The sequence below is a fragment of the Sphaerodactylus townsendi genome, linkage group LG07 (genome assembly GCF_021028975.2).
Source record: "Sphaerodactylus townsendi isolate TG3544 linkage group LG07, MPM_Stown_v2.3, whole genome shotgun sequence".
In the NCBI taxonomy this organism is placed as follows: domain Eukaryota; kingdom Metazoa; phylum Chordata; class Lepidosauria; order Squamata; family Sphaerodactylidae; genus Sphaerodactylus; species Sphaerodactylus townsendi.
Genome location: NC_059431.1, coordinates 13,450,901 through 13,469,843, shown reverse-complemented (window position 1 = coordinate 13,469,843; position 18,943 = coordinate 13,450,901). Strand labels below are relative to the sequence as shown.

At 46.4% G+C, this 18,943-nt stretch overlaps 1 protein-coding gene across 1 annotated transcript in view; it reads right to left on the bottom strand.

The window, feature by feature from the left end:
- The window catches only part of SMAD4 (SMAD family member 4), a 40,242-nt gene extending 21,962 nt beyond the window's left edge, over positions 1 to 18,280 (bottom strand). Inside the window, exons 1-3 of the mRNA XM_048503347.1 lie at positions 17,951 to 18,280; positions 1,130 to 1,463; positions 216 to 390 (exon numbers count right to left, since the gene is read on the bottom strand). Coding sequence (XP_048359304.1) covers positions 216 to 390; positions 1,130 to 1,378 — 424 coding nt within the window. The 5' untranslated portion in view covers positions 1,379 to 1,463; positions 17,951 to 18,280. The remainder of the gene's footprint in view (positions 1 to 215; positions 391 to 1,129; positions 1,464 to 17,950) is intronic.
- Positions 18,281 to 18,943: the final 663 nt, after the last annotated feature.

Here is an 18,943-nt window from a genome sequence, read left to right as displayed (position 1 = left end):
GCTTCATTTTTCCCTCTCAAAATCAAGGAAAGCCAATTAAGCTTTAAAGAGACTGTCCCTATTCAGGACTTTTGGAAAAGAGCCGATCAGTCAGTGGTGTGAGGGGAATACCCATCACGAAGATCACAAACAATGAGGAGAGTGAAAAAATATGCCCCGTTAAGCCCCCTCCCCCCTTTAATGGCAGCCCCGCATGGTGACACGAACATACTTACCGATGCCAGGGGACACAACACGTTCGTAATGATATGGATTTACACAGACGCTGTCGCATTTCAAGTCAAACGCATACTGGCAATATTTGACGTGCTTGAGTTCGTTTTTGTGGAGATCGGGCCACCGCCATAGCCGGGCATAAATGACATGAGGGAAGCCTTTGCGACCAGCCACCTGGAAAGATAATACAGTTAAGTGAGAGAAACGGAGAGAGCCCTTCCGAAAACAGCAAAGAGCACGCAAGAAGATGTCCCATACGGAATTGAATGGCGGCCCACCAAGTTCAGTGCCATCTTCTCAGAAGCTCTCAGGGGAAGGACCTTCACATCACGCACTGCTTGACCCTTTTTCAACTAGAGATGCCAGGGTTTGAACTTGGGACCTTTCGAATGCCAAGCCGATGCACTGCCAGGTCTGAGTATGATGTTGAAGTGCTGCAGAGGTCCCCAACGTGCTGCTCACAGGCATCATGACACCTGCCAATACCCTTTCTGGTGACCCCCAAGTGCTTTTCAAAACGAGGCAAGGCCAAGTGAGGGTTTTCTTCAGCAAGGCTTCTGACTGGCTATGAGGGGTTTTTTTAAACAACGCTGCTGTGGCAGCAGCTGCCACCACGAAGATCTGCACTGAGTGAGTGACTGAAGGTAAGCTGCAGCATCCATTCTGTGTCAGCCATTTTATAGCTGTGCTCACCACTCTGTGTCAGAAATTCCAACAGTGCCTGCAACCCCAAAAAGGCTGGGAACCCCTGAAGCAGCATAATACTTTATGGCCTGCAAGATGATGCTGCAAGAGCCCAACCAAACTCACAGGCTCGGCAATCGAAGGATAATTACATGGCAGTGCCACGTTCTCCTCCTTAAATATTCTCTGCACGTATGCAGTAATGACTGGTACAGATAGTTATACCGACCTGAAGTCTTCCATCCAACGTTCTCTGAATCGTGACACATTTGCTAGGATGAGCTCCGTTGGTCGTAATGGCCGTGATCAAAGAATCCAACTCATCTTTCTTCTCCTTCAGCTTTTTCACTAAGCTCTCGATGGCCCGCTTAGCGAACGTTTCACTCTCCCCTCCTTGCCGATGGCACATCAGACTGTGAACAATGCTCAAACAAGCATCATTACTTGTTGGCGTGTTGGTGATCGACATATTGTCCATTTGGTAGAGCTTTTACCTCCAAACCAAATATGTCTGATGGCCAAAACAAAAAAATAGGGGGAAGGAGCAGATCTGGGGCACACACCTGAAAAGGGGAAAAAAAACCCAAGCTTTACAACAATGGCCACAAAACTTGAGTTATTCTTTGCATTACACACTTCAGAATCTCTGCACATCAGCGTTATTACACCACATTTTTCTTTGTGTGTGGCCAATTCTGCACAGTTCATGGAACCTATTCATGAAACCTATTTCAGTTGCCTGTGCACTTCAGGAGCCAGCCAAGATCACTGGGACCCCAGCAGCATAAGGCAGCACTGTTCACACAGGAAATGCAGTGTTTCTGTGTGAACCACGCAACTGAGAATCCACCCCCCCCACACACACACACTTTCCTGCACAGTATGGCAATCACCTATTAGAGAACTAGAGGTGGTTCGGTGGACAGAAGGGGGTGGGAATTGAACTCTTCCTGCTTGCCATAGTTCGCACAGGCAAGCAGAAAGCATTTGAAACCCAGGTTAAAGGGGAAAAAACAGCTAATTTAGTGAGTTTCATTTAACCCAGGCCCTGTAGTCTCTTGGAGTGATTTTCAGGGGAATACAAAAAGTCATATAAGGAAACTAGTGGTGCTACAACATGGTTCAATTCACTCAAGAGAACTGGATATTAGAAAAGATATACAGATTGCTCAAGAATCCTGGAAGTTTTCTGCCCTCCTATGAGTATAGAGAAGGGGTCACTGGGGGAGGTAGTTGTAAATTTCTTGCATTATGCAGGGGGCTGGACTATATGGCTCTTGGGATTCCTTCCAGCTGTATGTTTATACACAGCTGCCACCAAACACAACAACTGCATGTAAAGCTTCTCTAGTCACACTTAGCAGACCTTATCCAGAGGGGCTGTTTTAAGCAACTGCAAGTAAACATTTGGTGCAAAGGACTCAAAGTAACATATTGTCAAAGGCTTTCACGGCCGGATTCAACTGGTTTTGTGGGTTTTCCTCACTATGTAGCCAGTACCTCCGAAGATGCCGGCCACAGATGCATGTGAAACGTTAGGAACAAGATCTACCAGACCACAGCCAAACAGCCTGCAAAACCCACCAACAATCAACTCAAAGTAAGTTCTACTGAATTGCTTTCTGAATGGCAATATCAGAAAATCTCTACCTTTCAATCTCTGGCCAAAAACAGCTTAGGTGTTTCAAGCATTTCTTTTTTTCCCTATGTTGAAGTTGAGGAGAGGGAGTGCCTCTGAGCTTGTTTTGAGCAGCTGTGGGTGGAACAGGACTATTGAAAATCACCCCCCCCCCAAAAAAAAATGCTCCTCCTCTTCAATAGGTGAAAAGAAACAAAATGTGAAAGCAGCTTAGAAGAATTTTTATTGGGGAAAGGTTATGCGCTCCTGCCTTCTCCCTTCTGCTCCAATCATATTGATGCTTCAAGTGTGTCTTGTCACTTTTAGTTTGATCCTCTTTCCCCCCTTGGATATATTAGCCTCTTTCTGCAAAAGGACAGATTACATTTGCTACAAATCCTAATACAGTGGTGGTGAACGCTGGCTATCTCTTCAAAAATAGGTCAATCTCACGTGGGCACTTTCCTAGGAAGCTGGGAAAAAGCACAAAGAGGCATCTTACTTCTCACAAATGCCTTTCCTCCGTCCAAGACCTCAAGTGAAACCATTTAACAATCTTGATAAGCAGTATCAATCTACCCTGCCACACCACAATGGTAATCACTTTGTACCTCTCTTTCATTCGAGCCTAAGGTTCCAATTACATTTCATCTGACACTCAGGACAGCCAGGAAGCTTGAAAATCAGTTCCAAGAAAACATTAGTAACATACAAACGCCTCAATGAGTCACTGCTTCATCGCAGCTATTCCAGGCATGGGTGACTTGTTGGTGTGTGTCCCCCCCACCCCCAAACTGCCAGCTCCATCTTACCAATGGGGTTCATCTGGGAGGGGGTTATGGGTTTTTTTCTAAAGGCGATGGAATTCAAAGCAGGTGACAGCTCTTCCAATTAGAAATGATGTGCTAGTGCTGCGTGCGCTTCCTCAAGATGTTTCTGGCCTGAAAAGTCATTCGAACAATTAAGAGACAGCATTTGCTAGCATGCATTACAAAGATTATGCTGTGCGCGCTTTAAATGTCATCACAGTCTCTGCATGGCTCACACCAGCCTGTTTCCTCTGTGTTGGTATTTAGACCAATATCAGACTTCACATGAGATTGTGATTAGCATGCCAATTACAAGCTGAAAAATTCTCTTTGATACGCCCCCGTGTCTTCTCTTCTTATGATTCTCTGGCTTTGCAAAGAGGCAGGCTTAGAATCATAGAGTTGGAAGACATCCCAAGGGGCATCAAGTCCAACCCCCTGCCATGCAGGAACACACAATCAAAGCACTCCTGACTGATGGCCATCCAGCCTTCTTAGTTCACTAGACTGATCAGTTACCAGTGGTGGAGGGGGGCAGGGTTCGACACTAGCTTCAAAGGATGCACACGCTTAGAGCCCCACCCCCTTTCCTGTTTGTTTCCATTGCTCTGACCACTTCTCTGCCAGAGAACCCACATCATACCACCTGCTAGCTTCCAGGTGGCCCTAGAGCAGCTGCAGCACACAGGCGCCAACCTCATGCATGGCTGTTTCAGGAGAATTCAATACAACACGCCTACGTTTTTAGAAACTGCAATCCATCTGAGAATCTAAGAGTCAGGAGGAAAGTCCAAACTTCACTTCTGTGCTGCCAGGTAGCATCATGGCCCTACACTTCACCCTTCCCTCATCTTTTCCCACTGCCCTGTGCTCTGTTTCCACTCCCAAGCCAGCTAAAGCGGCCATGAGCCCAATGGCCCCAGCCTCACCGCCACTCCAGCTTCCTCCACTATTTTGTAATGATGTTTCTCCATTCTCCTACCAACTTCAGTATTTCCCTTGTGGCCACAGATATAAGATAACAATTAAGCTGCTTGGCAGCTGTTGATCCAGCTGCCTCGTCGGACAGTAGTGGAAGAGAGAATCCTGTTGTGCTTTATAATACATGAAGAAAGAGTCCAGTGTTTTCAGCGATTCACAGCTTTCAATGATATAGTGGGGTGTTGTGGGGTTTCCGGCCTGTATGGACATGTTCCAGTAGCATTTTCTCCTGACTTTTCGCCTGCATCTGTGGCTGGCATCTTCAGATCCCCACAACACCCCACAGTGATTCTGGCCATGAAAGCATTCAACAACACATTTCAATGATATAGTTTAACTCAACATCCAAATATGCTGCTCCCTGCTGTGACTGCATGACAGTGTTTCAATTTTGCGTCACTAAAACAGAATTTGTTTTCTACCTTGAACTGTTACTCCTTCTTACCTCTCAGACGCCAAAAAATTAAAACGCGTTATGGTAACACAGGATACAGCAACTGACAATTCTTTATCAAGGACTGAATATGCTTGCAATTTTTAAAAAAGGAAACAAGGACATTTATATTTTCAAAGACATTTAGGTTGGGTGGGTAAGTAGATACTGCACAAATTTCAATTTTCCCCAAAAGGTCTGTTTTTTTCTTTCCTGGAAAAGAAAGGTACAAAAGAAACTTCCCCTCCCATGGCTTCAAAATGTCCAGAAATGTTACCTCCCTGCCTTGGAAGTGGTGCACAGTGTACACAGTAGTCAAATGGCCCTTTTAGTTGATGGTAACTGAAGATGCAGCTTTCTCACAGCCATGGAGTGATACTGATTAACACTGTGGTATTACTATAAGAATGAGATAAGTGATGTAAATGGCGTACTGGAAGAAGAAAGACCAGGTGCTCTGGAGCAGCAGCAGCAGCAGAAGGCCATTGCTTTCACATCCTGCATGTGAGCTCCCAAAGGCACCTGGTGGGCCACTGCAAGTCGCAGAGTGCTGGACTAGATGGACTCTGGTCTGATCCAGCAGGCTTTTTCTTACGTTCTGAAGAAGAAGAAGAAGGAGGAGGAGGAGGAGGAGGAGGAGGAGGAGGAGGAGGAGGAGGAGGAGGAGGCGGCGGCGGCGGCGGCGGAGGAGGAGGAGGAGGTGGCGGCAGCGGAGGAGGAGGCGGCGGCGGCTATAGGGCACACCACTGAACAGCTATTCTGAAGTCATCAGCAAAATAAAAATTCAGGCAGAACGACCCATTGGATACTCACCGTGAAGGGGTCTTCTCTTGGGTGGTGAAGGCCATCTTGTCTTCCTGTATCTTCCTGCCTCACTAGCAAGTGGTAAAGAAGAACAACCCGACAAGATGGCCGAAACCACCCTAGAGAACAGAAGGTAATAATATTGGGAATGGGGAGGAAGGAGAAGAAGGCAATTTTCTTTTATAAACAATGTGAGCTACTTCAAACATCTCACATCCAAAACACACAATATAAACCTCACCAGTAAATGGTGTAGCAAAGCGGGTAAGTGAGTGGTTTGGTGTTTACGCACCTGTTCTGAATGCAAAACCAAGTTTAATCACTGACATCCCCAGATAAAAACGTCCCCCGTAGCAGGTGTTGCTAAGTGTCATGGAAAGGCAGTGTGGATAAGTGGTTAGGTCACTGGAAAAGATTGACCTGGGTTCAAATCTCTGCTCTGCCATAAGACTGAGGCCATCCAGTGAGCTTTTCATGGTCTCTCTCAACCTCAAAACTGTTTTGAGGATAAGGAAAGGCAGGACAAAAGCAGATTTTACTCCTCAGTACTTCCTGGTACGGCATAACGGTTAAGAGACCTGGACCAGTATCCGGGAGACCCAGGCCCAAATCCCCACTCAAAGCTCAGTGGGCGATCTTAAGCCAGTCACGCCCTCTCAGCCCAGCCAAACTCACAGGGTGGTTGTAAGGATAAAAAAGAAGAGAGGAGAACAATGCCACTGGCTTTGGGTCCCCAATGAAGAGAAAGGCAGGATACAAATCCATTAAATAAAATAAACAAAACCAGGTAGCTCTCAGGGAACTGAGAGACTTACAGGGCAACCCTGTGCAGAGTTCCTCCATTCTGAGCCTACTGAAATGAACAGGCTTAGATTAAAGCAACTCTCTTTAGGATTGCACTGTAAATCCAGCCGACCAATCTTCTCACTGGTTCTAAAATTCTGATGATTCCTTCTGAAGCATTATAGTAGGAGAATGCTTAGAGACATGCAGTCACAAGCATGTGCTGACATTATCTGAATACATTATGCTGAAGCAGTTGGCTGTGCTGAATATGCCAAGAACTGACATCTTCTGAAACACAATCAGGAAAACCTTTACAGGCAAATGGAAATGTCAACTCAAATTTAAAAAAATTCCACACTGATGTAAAGAGCATATGTGGTTGCTGAAATATTTGATAAAACACAGAAGCAATGCCCAAACAGTGAAATTAACACTATTACTGATTAACTCATAGAAAGGTTCATGCTTAACTGCTGAAACCACAGCTATAAATCTTGTAGTTTTTATCACTGACACCAGATGCAATAAATTTCAAGACTACCAGATGAGTCATTCCAGAAGGAAGTTTCACCATTTCGCTGATGGATCTAAGTGCCTGAAAGACTTCCATTAAAGGCTACTGAAGTGATAACCCAGTTGTCGACAGCAACCGGTTGTCGACAGCAACAGTCTCTACTTGAACCAATTCAAAAAGCAGGAAAATGTGCCGCACTTCCAATCCCTAAAGGAAAACCAAGCACTGAGAAGACAAATTTGGCTTTTAAAAACTGGAAGTATATTTTTGTAAATTTCCCCACGGTAACCTGACTGAAATAGTATGGCTATGAAATAGTATTACTATTCCTTGAAATAAAGGTTTGACCTGTTCTGATAATATCTTTGCCATTTTTCTCTCTGTGCTTAAATGCTCAGATTCTATATATTCGTGACCAACGCAGACCTTGATACTGATCACTGCCTTCGGAATGTAACAGCTCTGGTAAATAATACAGCTGCCATTTTCAACAGGGATGAACACGTTCTGAATATTACAAATTAATCCATGCTTGTAAACAGCCTGATCAATTCTGGCATCTACCAATTGACTCCAGGTGATCAGACAGGGCTGGTTTCATAAACTGGAAATGCCAGCTGTTGTTGTTGTTTTTTTAGGCTGCTGATGTATACAAATGTTTAATGGTTTAAGTCTATGCATGCTTACACAGGCCTTTTAAAGAGGAAAGAAAAAGGCTCAGGAAGTGGGCTAGTAAAAATGGTTTGCTTTGCGTATCTTGAGGAAAATGCCACTGAGTCACAACTGTTGCATGGAGACACACACACACACACCCCCGGGCATTCCAGGCATGAGATGAGCAGAGGCACCTTGCCATTGTTTGGTGTGTGGAAAGAGCTACCCGACTGCTGTCAACTTATAGCAGTGTTGGCGAACCTTTTTGAGACCAAGTGCCCAAATTGTAACCCAAACCCCACTAATTTATCGCAAAGTGCCAACCCGGCAATTTAACCTGAATGCTGAGGTTTTAGTTCAGAAAAAACCAGTTGGCTCCCTCTTCCTCCACCCCACCCGCTCGAGCAGGGGCCAGCCTGCTCTAGCCTCCAGCAAGTCCTGCGCGCACCACTCTGTGCCTCTCTAGCATCTCTGCCTCCTCTGCGCCCCCCCCCCCCGGCAGCAAAGGCACCAGGCCTGCCAGCCGAGTCCTCCCAGCTCACCGCGGTGCGCGCACGTCGTGCTCAGTGACCCAGGCCAGCCTAGGGGTGTGTGGGGGTGATTTTCCACCCCTCACATGACGAACTCTGTGTGCGCGTGCCCACAGAGAGGGCTCTGAATGCCACCTGTGGCAGTAGGGTTTTCAAGGCAAGAGATGGACAGAGGTGTGTTTGCCATGGCCTGCCTCTGTGTAGCAACCCTGGACTTCCTTGGTGGTCTCCCATCCAGGACTGACCTTGCTTAGCTTCCAAAGTTTGATGAGACTGGGCTAGGCTGAACCATCCAGGTCAGCATTTGCCATTTCAAGGCTGCATTAATCTGAAAATATCACACATACCCAATAATTTATTTTTATTTTGTTGGATTTATATCGTGCCCTTTCCCTAGATAATAAGATAAAGGTTTACAGTCAAAGTCTGAAATGTTTACTACTTTCCCCTGTGAGTAACTGTAAAGATCACCGCGGGAAGTGGTGCGTTCACGGGAAGGGCAGACTAGTGGGTGGGGACCTCCCCGGAACCGAACGTGTGGTTGCCACCCTCCAGGCGTGCCCTGGAGGTATCCCGGGGGCTCAGCTCCCCCGGAGAAGGTGGCACCTTTGGAAGGGGGAGGACTTTGTGCCGTTATGCCCCCAACCCCCAGCTCCAAATCTGCAGGGATTCCCCACCATGAGGCTGGTTCGTGTGAAGGAGCTAACACGTGTTCACTGTACACATGATGAAACGGAGGGCCGAAGCAGGGGTGTCGAACTCATGGGCGGGGGGGGCAGCGTGACCAAATGCCCATCCTCGCAGGGGCTGATGGGAATCGTAGTCCATGAACCTCTGTCTGGAGGAGGCGCAGAGTTGGACATCCCTGCACTAGTGGGAGGGGGCTCAGTCTCGGGTTCTGCTTCTTGCTTTTCGACCATATATGTGCTCTATTTTATATGTTGTTCACCGCCCTGAGCCCTCCGGGGGAGGGCGGTATATAAACCTAATTATTAATAATAATAATTAATAATCACATCCACCCATCTCAAGCTATCTTATTCTATCTTATCTTACACTCTATATTATTGACTAACACGCAAAGTGTAGAAACCCTCAACTAATGGGCGCACGTGATTGTTCTGTGCACCCAATGGGGACGGTTTGTCCTCCCCTTCTCTCCCCCCTCTTCTGCATCAGCGAGAGACTGGAGCAGCTTCCTCCCTCTCTTTCTCAATTGACAAAAGCCAAGAGGGAGGGGGATGACTGGTGTTCTTCAGGTTGCTATGGCTGGCTGTGGCTGGAAGGGGATGGGGGGGGGGGAGAGTGAGGCCAGAGAAGGGACCGGTGGGGGGAGGGAGTGAGGCCAGGGAAGGCCTCCAAGCTGAGGCTGAGTGGATGATCACTTCCCTTCAGGACAGTGTAACAGGAAGGACAACAGTTGTGGGGAGGGAATCCAGTTGAGCCCAAGTGAAACGGCTGGGTAAGAAGGGGAACAACGGGAAGCACACACCTCCTGGAAGGAGAGCAGTTGGGGGGAGGGCAGGGAAGGCCACCAAGCTGAGCCCCAGTGAATGATCACTTCCCTTCATGCGGTGTGACTGGAAGGACAGCAGCTGGGGGGAAGGGAGGGGATCAAGCCACGGTCAAGCAGAGGAGCTGGGTAAGAAGGGAATCCATGTTCCTCACTCTCTATACCATGGCACCACAGTCAGTGCCACTGGAAGGAGAGTGGTTGGGAGGGGAGGCCACCACACCCTCCCCCGCCCCTGGGAAGAGCTCATTTCATTGCAATCTGAAATGGACTTTCTTGCTAGTTTTTATAATATGGTTCTAACGAAAATAAATAATTAAACCCTGAGTTTATTTAAATCATTACTTAGATTGCTGGTTTAACTTCAGTTCAGTTAAAGTCATTTTGGAGAGACATCAAACGTGGATACACCTCCAGCTGGCTTCTTTCCACTGCGCAAGACATTGCCTTCATTGCAGCAAGCAGAACATCTTGCTAGTTACAAGCAACAAGGGCTTTAAGTGTTTCCTGTAACTGCCGAAAAAGAAACCTGAAAACAAGAGTGTAACAGGTGTCCCAACACGTGTCTTCCCCTCCGTGCCAAATACTGCAGCCATCAAAGGAGCATCCCAATCCAAAGTGTGATTCTTCCATACACCCACATGCTCCCTTCCCCTTGACAACTGCTAGCATGTGTGTTCAATTTTTAAAACCTTGAAATTGGTTGGTTTTTAAAAACAAAAATGGAAGAAATTTTATTTGCACTTCATAGCTTGCAAAAATTCTCCAAAGGGTTCACATAAAGTCATTGTGATTATCTAAAGCAGGATACAATGTACACATGTGCCAAGTGTCGTCAAGTTGCTTCGGACTCATGGCGACCCTATGAATCAATGACCTCCCAAATGTCCTATTGTTAACAACCTTGCTCAGGTTGTGCAGACGAGGGATGAGGCTTCTCCTGGATGGTGTAGGCCATCTTGTATCTTGTTTGGGTTGTTCTCTACCGTCAATCAAGGAGGCAGGAAATCTACTTTGGTCACTTCCTGTAGGCGGGTCATAGCCGTCTTGCCCCAGTATCTTCCTGCCTCGTCAGGGAGTGCAGCAAATTCAGCAGGCTCTTTGCTTATGGATAGGCTTCGTGTCCTTTGGTTCCCAAAAACTCCTTTCTGTGTCTGTGAGAGTTTGTAGCCTTTTTTCCTTGTAACTCTGTGTCTGTGGTCCCTGCCCTCCTTGTGTTTCCCTCTTCCCACCAAAAAAGCCTTCCCTTCAGCGGCTATGGCGTTGGCGCCATTTTCTCCTCACAAGGAGGGATTCTGCCGCTCGGCAGCGGAGAACACAGAGGGTAGTGACCAGGTCTGCCAGTTGAGCCTCCCGCTCTCCCTTGCGCAGCCGTGTGGCTGAGAGGAAAGTGCGCACCGGCCGGTGCCAGGGCAGCCGTGGGGCTAGCCAGCAGGCCTCTTCAACATCGCCCTCTCGGTGCGCAGGTCGGCGCGCACGCTCGACTAGCCCCTGTACAGGGTGCCAGGGAGCGTCTGGGCATGAAAGCGGCGGTCCCAGAGCAGCCGTGGGGCTAGCCAGTGGGCCTTTTTGCCATTGCCCTCTCGGGCCAAGAGGCGTCAGCGCCAAGACGCTCAGAAACCCAGCCCCTGTACAGGGTGCCAGGGAGCGTCTGGGCATGGGAGCCGCGGTCCCAGAGCAGCTGTGGGGCTAGCCAGTGGGCCTCTTCACCATCGCCCTCTCGGCGCGCAGGGAGCGTCTGGGGGTAAGAGCTGCGGGTGCAGCCATGAAGAGCCAATGGACGCCTCGGCGGCAGAGGCCTCCAATCCAGCTGGTCTCTCCAGGCAAGAGGGAGAGAGGAGGGGGAGGGAAAGCAACATGGCAGATGCCATTTCCTCAGAGTGGAGCGTTTTCTCCCCTCATGAACCCACTTGCTACTTTACAAGCTGCCATTTGTATGGCAGGTCCAGGGGCCAGCCAGGATTGCTGGGATCTCGGCGGCAGGAAACAGCAAACCAAGCAGCCGAGAAACACACACACACACACACACACCCCGAGAATCTACCCACCTACTGACACAACATGGTGGCTGCCTATTAGAGAATCCACTCTAATAGCAGCCGCCTGGGGAATCCACCATAATGGTGGACAAAAAGGAAGCGGCATAGAATGCTTCCTGCTTGCCGTAGTTCACACAGGCAAGAAGCGTCTGAAACCCAAGTTGAAGAGAAGAAGTCGCTAATTTTGTGACTTTCATTTAACCCAGGTTCAGGCAAATATAACAGGTCAGAAGCATTTGGAGGAGAGTTCTGTGGGAACTTCTCCAAAACACTTTTTAAAAAGGCCTGAACCCATTACATTTGGCCTGTGAAGAATCACCCTAAGATTCCTGCACACGCTACTTGTCTCGCAGTTTGAAAGTTAAGCTTTGTAGAAACCAAAGTGATAATTAGCTGGGAACCAAGGCCAACGGCAGGAATCTAATCAGCATAAGTGATGCTGTTCTGCTTCAACTGTTGCGCAAAGATCTGAGTTTCCTAATGGGACAAGTGATGGAAATTCACCATTTCAAATCAGCTGTCAAGGAGTAAGCCACAAATCACACAGAGGATAAAGTAGCAAGTGAAAAGTAATTTATGGTCAGCCTTGCTCCACAGCCCCCCAGGGCACCTCAAAAGCAAACACATACACAATTTGCTGAGGGTGAGAAGCAAGCAAGGTTTAGCCACAAAACAAAAGGATAATGAAAAGGGAGCAAATACAGCAAAGGTAAAAGATAAAGGAGAGATTTCACCAGGGCTAGATAAAGACCTTGAGGTAGGAGAGGACAAAAGCTAAGAGATACAAATGGATGCTCCTAATTCAGAAGGAAAATAAGAACCCATAAGCTGTAAATATTCACAGGAATTGCTCAGACCAGCAGCAGGTGTTCTATTTAACAAAAAGAGCAAAGGGCAAAGGAAAGGTGGAAGGATCACACTGCTTACAAGGCACAACAGTGGGGGAGGGGGAAACCCTTTCTGAGAAAAAATATAGACGCTGATCTGAGGTGTCTCCCCCAAACTGCATGAAATAACATTCATCACATAGGTTTCAGTCAGTCTGAAAGTTCAGAACTGAACCCTGGGTGTTTGATGTCTGAAGTAGCAAAACTTACCCTTTCTACCTATGGTTTCTAACTCTAGTTTGGGGGGAAAGTGATGGCAGTCAAAAGTGATGGCAAATTATGGCTAGCTGCAAACTGAATATGAAACTGTGCCCAAGAGGGGAGAAGAGAGGAGTTTGTTTCTAACACAGAGACCAATTATATCAAACAGTACATATCCACAAACAGCGCAAGAAAATTTTGTCAGTGTAGAATAGAGAAAAGTCCAGTGGTGGGATCCAAAAATTTTAATAACAGGTTCCGATGGTGGTGGGATTCAAACAGTGGCGCCGCCGAACACACGCACCTCCAGTCCCTATTGGGCAGGGAGGTTGCTTTAGTAACCCCTTCTCGGCACTCAGAAAAAAGTAGAAACCACTTCTAGAGAAGTGGTGAGAACTGGTTGGATCCCACCTCTGGAAAAGGGCTGGCAGAATATTGTTATAATTTAACGTCTAAATGCCTTAGTCCCAGTCCCCCTCTCAAAAAACTAAAAACAAAACTTTGTACAACTGGAAATGTGATTGTATCAAATGGGGGGGGGGGGGGAAAAAAGGGTAACATTCTTACAGCATAAGGGATGAAGTCTATATAGACAGTAAAGATTTTAAAGATCTACACAGGGATATTTATCCCAGCTGAAAAGAAAAAGAGGGTAGATTTTATAAGACTCCTGCATTTACTAAGAGAGAAAATGGGCTTTCCATAAATCAGAACAGATTGACCTACAGAAGAGGCTAGTTCCTATATCATTCAGGTGACTTCCAACTCCCTCCTGTCAGATGATCTACAGTGGTTATATAATGGGAAAGACCATTCCGGTAGACTTTCTCAATGCAAACCCTGATCTGGCAAAGGGGAACAACTATGCCTATCAGGTATGAGGCGTTGGCTTGTTATTATCTACCTCAATTTGCTGTCCCTGTTTAAAGGTGCTTCCTGTATTACATATCATTTAATAAAACTCCACTAAAACCTCCCGTTCATCCAAAACTGAATAATAAAAAGTCACATCTGATGCCAAGTTCTTCACAGTTTTGTTCACTTATGGCAATAACTGTGTACATAGATCAGAGAAGTAATTACAAAAACTAAGTCTGTGCGAGAGAGCAGTGCTGGACTCCAAGAGAATGCCTAACAAGAATTGAAAGAAGAAGACACATCTCCACGTTTGTAGGTGAAAATAAAAGACTCCTGCTGTAACTGGTAGCTCACTGTCACTTATATAAACATATTTCCTACATAGAATATTCAGCTGCAATCAAGACTCATTTAATATGAATCATCAGTTTTTAACAGGTGACTGGGAAAGATTTTTCTACATCTTCTGAGCTGCTAAGACTTAGTGATACAGAATGACAATGGCCTTTAACAAACTTTAACAAACTAGTACAGGCTACAAACATCTGAAAGGCAACCTCCACATGAAATAAAACATAACACCACTCCAAAGTTAAATCAATGCTGGTAATATACCATTTCAAGTATTTTAACAAAAAGAACTCTAATGCATTTTGAGTACCTTTAGCGCCCTTTACTATTTCACAACTGTCACAAATCCATGACAATCTCTCATTTACTAACACTCATCATTACTTAATGGAAACTGGTTTTCCGCATCAAGCCATAAAATATTTTACACCATGCTTCTTTCTAACCCACAAAACATTGTACATCAAGCTTCTATCTAATTCTATCTAACTAGACCAGGGGTAGGGAACCTGTGGCTCTCCAGATGTTCAGGAACTACAATTCCCATCAGCCCCTACCAGCATGGCCAATTGGCCATGCTGACAGAAACTGATAGGGTATGGTTCTGGGCTATCTGAGCCCGCAGGATCCCTGAACAGACACCTCACTTACCCTAGCTTCCTCCTCCTCTACTTAACATCTGGACGAAAAAATGGCATTTTCAGACATACATATGATAATATTTTTAACTGAATAGCATTTTTGAGACTGATCTAATGAAAGGCAACTCAGATCTACACATTCTTATGCTACAATAGCAGGGTAATCCTAGGCATGCCTACTTGGAATTAAGTCTCACCACATTCAAAGGGGCTTACCCTCAAATCAACATGTATTGCAACTAAAAGCGAAATCCCCTGCACACAGAGAGAGACAGAGACAGAAAGAGACAGAGAGAGACACTCTTGCGGCACCTTAGAGACCAACAAGTTCTTACCTAATGGAAACTTTTGTGGATTAGAACCCATTTTTGTCCCACTTAAATCAATGGGTTTAGACAGAAGGCAGGCAGCAAAAGATTCCATGGTAAATCTATTAAATATTTTAAGATGCCACCAGAAAGGTAAACAACACTGCTTTATTTATTTATTTGAATGCTTATGAGCCTGTTGCTCCTTCCAGAGAACTAAGATCCAAGGCAGCTAAGAGTAAAAAACAATATGAAAAACATACTCCTGAACACAAAATTTACAAAACTGTAACCAAAGAATTGGCTGCTTCAAGTTCTCCATAGTACCAAATTGTATAAAAAGCCTTATGAGTCTGAAATCACTCAGATCTTCCTATAGTTATTAGACCTTTCCATTAATCTTATGGAGGAATTCATGCCAGTCATCTGACCCACTTCTCCCGATCGTTATATTCCTTTGCACCCCATATGACTTCTGCAGATCATAAAACATGCAAAGCAAGAACACCAGTAATGAATTCCACAAAACTGCAGCAAAAAAAAATGTTCAGAGCACCTTAAAGACCAATTATGCTTTATCCCAGAATCCACTCTGCCAGAGTGACAGAAATTTAGGCGGAATTCAATGCAGCTCCCTCTCCAATCAGTGCATATTGCAACTGCAGCATAATGGTCAAATCAATGAGCTAAGATTGGAGAACGGCTGCATAGGAATGTACTGTAAATCAGCTAGGTCTTTAAAATGTCACCAGTACCAGTCAGTCAGCAGCACCGACCAGAACACTGCAAGAAAAGTTTTGGAACACCTTGTAGAAGAACAAGAGATCACCCCTGGCATAAACACGCATAGATCAAAACCTACTTTGTCAGGGTGACCCCAGCCAGGAGTTATTCGAGTTCTAAGGCCACTGAAATAAACAGCTTTAGATTAAAATAATTCTGCTGAGTGTGACGGTAGTGGACAGTGCTGTCAAGTCACAGCCCACTTGCGGCATCCCGCAGGGTTTTCAAAGCAAGAGATGAACAGAAGTGATTTGCTACTGCCTGCCTCTGCTAAACAAGCCTAGACTTCCTTGATGGTCTCCAATTCAAATACTGACCTCGGCTGACCCTGCTTAGCCTCTGAGAACAGGCTAGTTTGGGCCATTCAGGTCTGGACAGCGCCTGTTTGTGTATGCGCATATAAAGTCACAGCTGGCTTATAATGACCCCAGCAAGGCACTTTCAAGGCAAGTGGAAAGCAGGGGGAATAAAAACATGGGTCCTTATCCTTTTTTTTCAAGTTGCAGCTAACTTATGGCAACCCAGCAGAGTTTTAAAGGTAAGAGAGGAACAGGATTGGTTTGCCCTTGCCTGCCTCTGCATTGCAACCCTGTATTTATTTGGTAAGGAACCGCGTGGTGTAGTGGTTAAGTGATTGCACTGCCACTCACACGGTCAGGAGTTCGAGCCCCCTGTGGGTCAGATATCCTGGCAGCTGGCTCATGGTAAACTCAGCCAGCCAGCCATTCCTTGGTCGGTAAATGAGTACCTAGCAAAGAATAGCCAGGGAAAGCAATGGCAAACTACCCCACAAAAACGGCTTGCCTATGAAATCACTGCTTGCAGTGGTACCCCAGGGTCAGATACGACTAAAGGGGAAACTTTACCTTTACTATTTACTTGGTGGTCTCTCACCCAAGTATTAACCAGAGACGCTGCTGAGCTTCTGAGATTGAACGAGTCTGGGCCATCCAGAAGACTACACTGCAAATCCATTTGAAAAAAGGAACATTTCCAATGTGATCACAAACAACTGTATTTGCTGATTTCACTGGGTTTAGACTCTCAACTGATTTGGAACTGTGAACTTCCACCAGACAGGAAAGCAGCACTAAGCGGTTCCAAAATGACGCACTGGGAAGCGAGTGGGGTTGCAGGGGCTTCTAATTTGTTTACTATTTTGTTTAAGTAAAAACGACATAAATTTGAGTAAAGTTCTACATATAACAAAACCAAGACTTTGGACATAAGTCAGACTACCCCACAAAAACAGCTTGCCTATAAAATCACTGCTCGCAGTGGTACCCCAGGGTCAGATACGACTGCAGGGGAAACTTTACTGTTACAAATCCTATACTTATCAGACCAAGTAAGTTCAGGGACTATAAATTGAGCAATGGGGGGGGGGGATCTATAATTTGATGGAATTTAGGGAAGGGGGGGCCTTAAAAAACTCCTCAGACCCAGCAAATATTATACGCTATTTTGGAAACTATAAATTGAGCAATTACACCAAAAATATCTATAACTGGAGGGGATTTTCGGAGGGTTTTTTTTTAAAAAAACATAACAGAATAAGCAAGTAAAATACACTATTTTGAAGACTACAAATTGAGCAATTATTTTTAAAAATCTATAACTGAAAGGGATTTCAAGAGGGGGGGGGACTTTAAAAAACAACAATACCAGACCAAGCAAATGCAATACACTATTTCAAGAACTAAAAAATTGAGCAGTTATTTTTTTGGCAATTACCATTGGGGGGACTCTTCCGGTAAAAACAACAATACCAGACCAAGCAAATGCAATACACTATTTCAAGAACTAAAAAATTGAGCAGTTATTTTTTAAAACAATCTACCATTGGAGGGGAGTTTCCGGGGGGGGGGGGGTTAAAAAAACAACAACATAACAGACCAAGAAAGCATAATACACTATTTCGAAGACTATACATTGAGCAATTATGAAGGGGGGGGGAATCTATAATTGGAAGGGATTTCAAGAGGAGGGGGCTTTTTAAAAAAGCAACATAATCAGACCAAGCAAATGCAATACACTATTTCAAGGATTATAAATGGAGCAAGGGGGGGGGGTGTTAAGCATCTATAATTAGAAGGGATTTGGGGGTGGGAAGGGGTTAAAAAAAGCAACATCAGACCCAGCAAAAGCCAGACACTATTTCAAGGACTATAAATGGAGCAATTATTTTAAAAACCTCTATAATGGAAGGGCGTTTCGGGGGGGGGGGGGCGGTATAAAAAGGCGAGTTTAATTGGAGAGAATTCCGGGGGGAGGGGCTTTTAAAAAGCCACTTTGCAGGTCCGTGACAGCAGGAGCGCCCGCGGGTCTCGAGCGACTCACCCTGCAGAGGAAGCTGGCCAAGGGCGGCCGGGGTCGGCCCGTCCCGATGCTGGGGGCGCGAGGAGGGCTTGGGCCGGGTCCCTCAGGCAGGGCCGGGGAGCCTGAGGGGGCTTTCTGGGGGCCTCGGCTCCGTCGTCGCCGCGGCCTGCCTGCCCACCCAAGCCCTGCGCCGTCGCCTCCCTCCTACCGCTCCGCTCTCAGCGAAGGGCCGACGGTCGCTAGTGGGAGGCCGCGACACGGCCGCGCGACCTCCGGGGGTCTCCGGTGGCCTCCGCCTCGGCGTTGTTGTGGCTTCTTTCTGCAGCGGCGGACGCGTCCCGTCAGGAAGCGCGGCGCATGCGCGGCATCCGGGTCCCCGCCTCGCTCGGGCCCCTCGCGCGGCCTGCGCGCATGCCCACTCTGTGGGGAGTCACGCGACGGCGACCGGAGAAGGGGCGGAGCCGCGTGTCTCCCTCGAAGAAGAGACTTCGGGTTTCTAAACCGGACGCGGGAGGGCGCGCTAAATAAGCTACGGAAGGTTTCGTTTTCTGGTTTGCATCCGCATCGTGGGCTGAGAAATGTGAGCGGCAGGGTGTTTGTTGCAGGAGGCGCTGTTGAAGCACAAAGGAACAGGAATTCGCATGGAGCTTGCTTTTATCTTTAGTAAAGAAATGGGAGTCCTGCATTTAAAGCACTTCCTTAGAGATACAGGAGGTTGTCCTGCCTTCAAGCTTGCAACTTGGAGAAAAGAGAGAGGAGTAGGTAGTCAGAAAGAAAGAACAGTCCCCAAGAGTAGCAATTTACACATCACAAGTCAGATGGAACAGCCCCATGGTTGCTGCTCAGAGATTCTTGAGAAAAGAGTGGGTTATCAGTAGAAGTACAGAGAACCCAAACTACTAATAGTAGCAGCCCTGGATTAACCATTAAGCAAAATAAGAACTTCCTTGGAGCCTCAAGTAAAGAGGGCCCCATAGAGGGGTTTTTCCCCCTCAATTTTGCCAAGTATTGAAG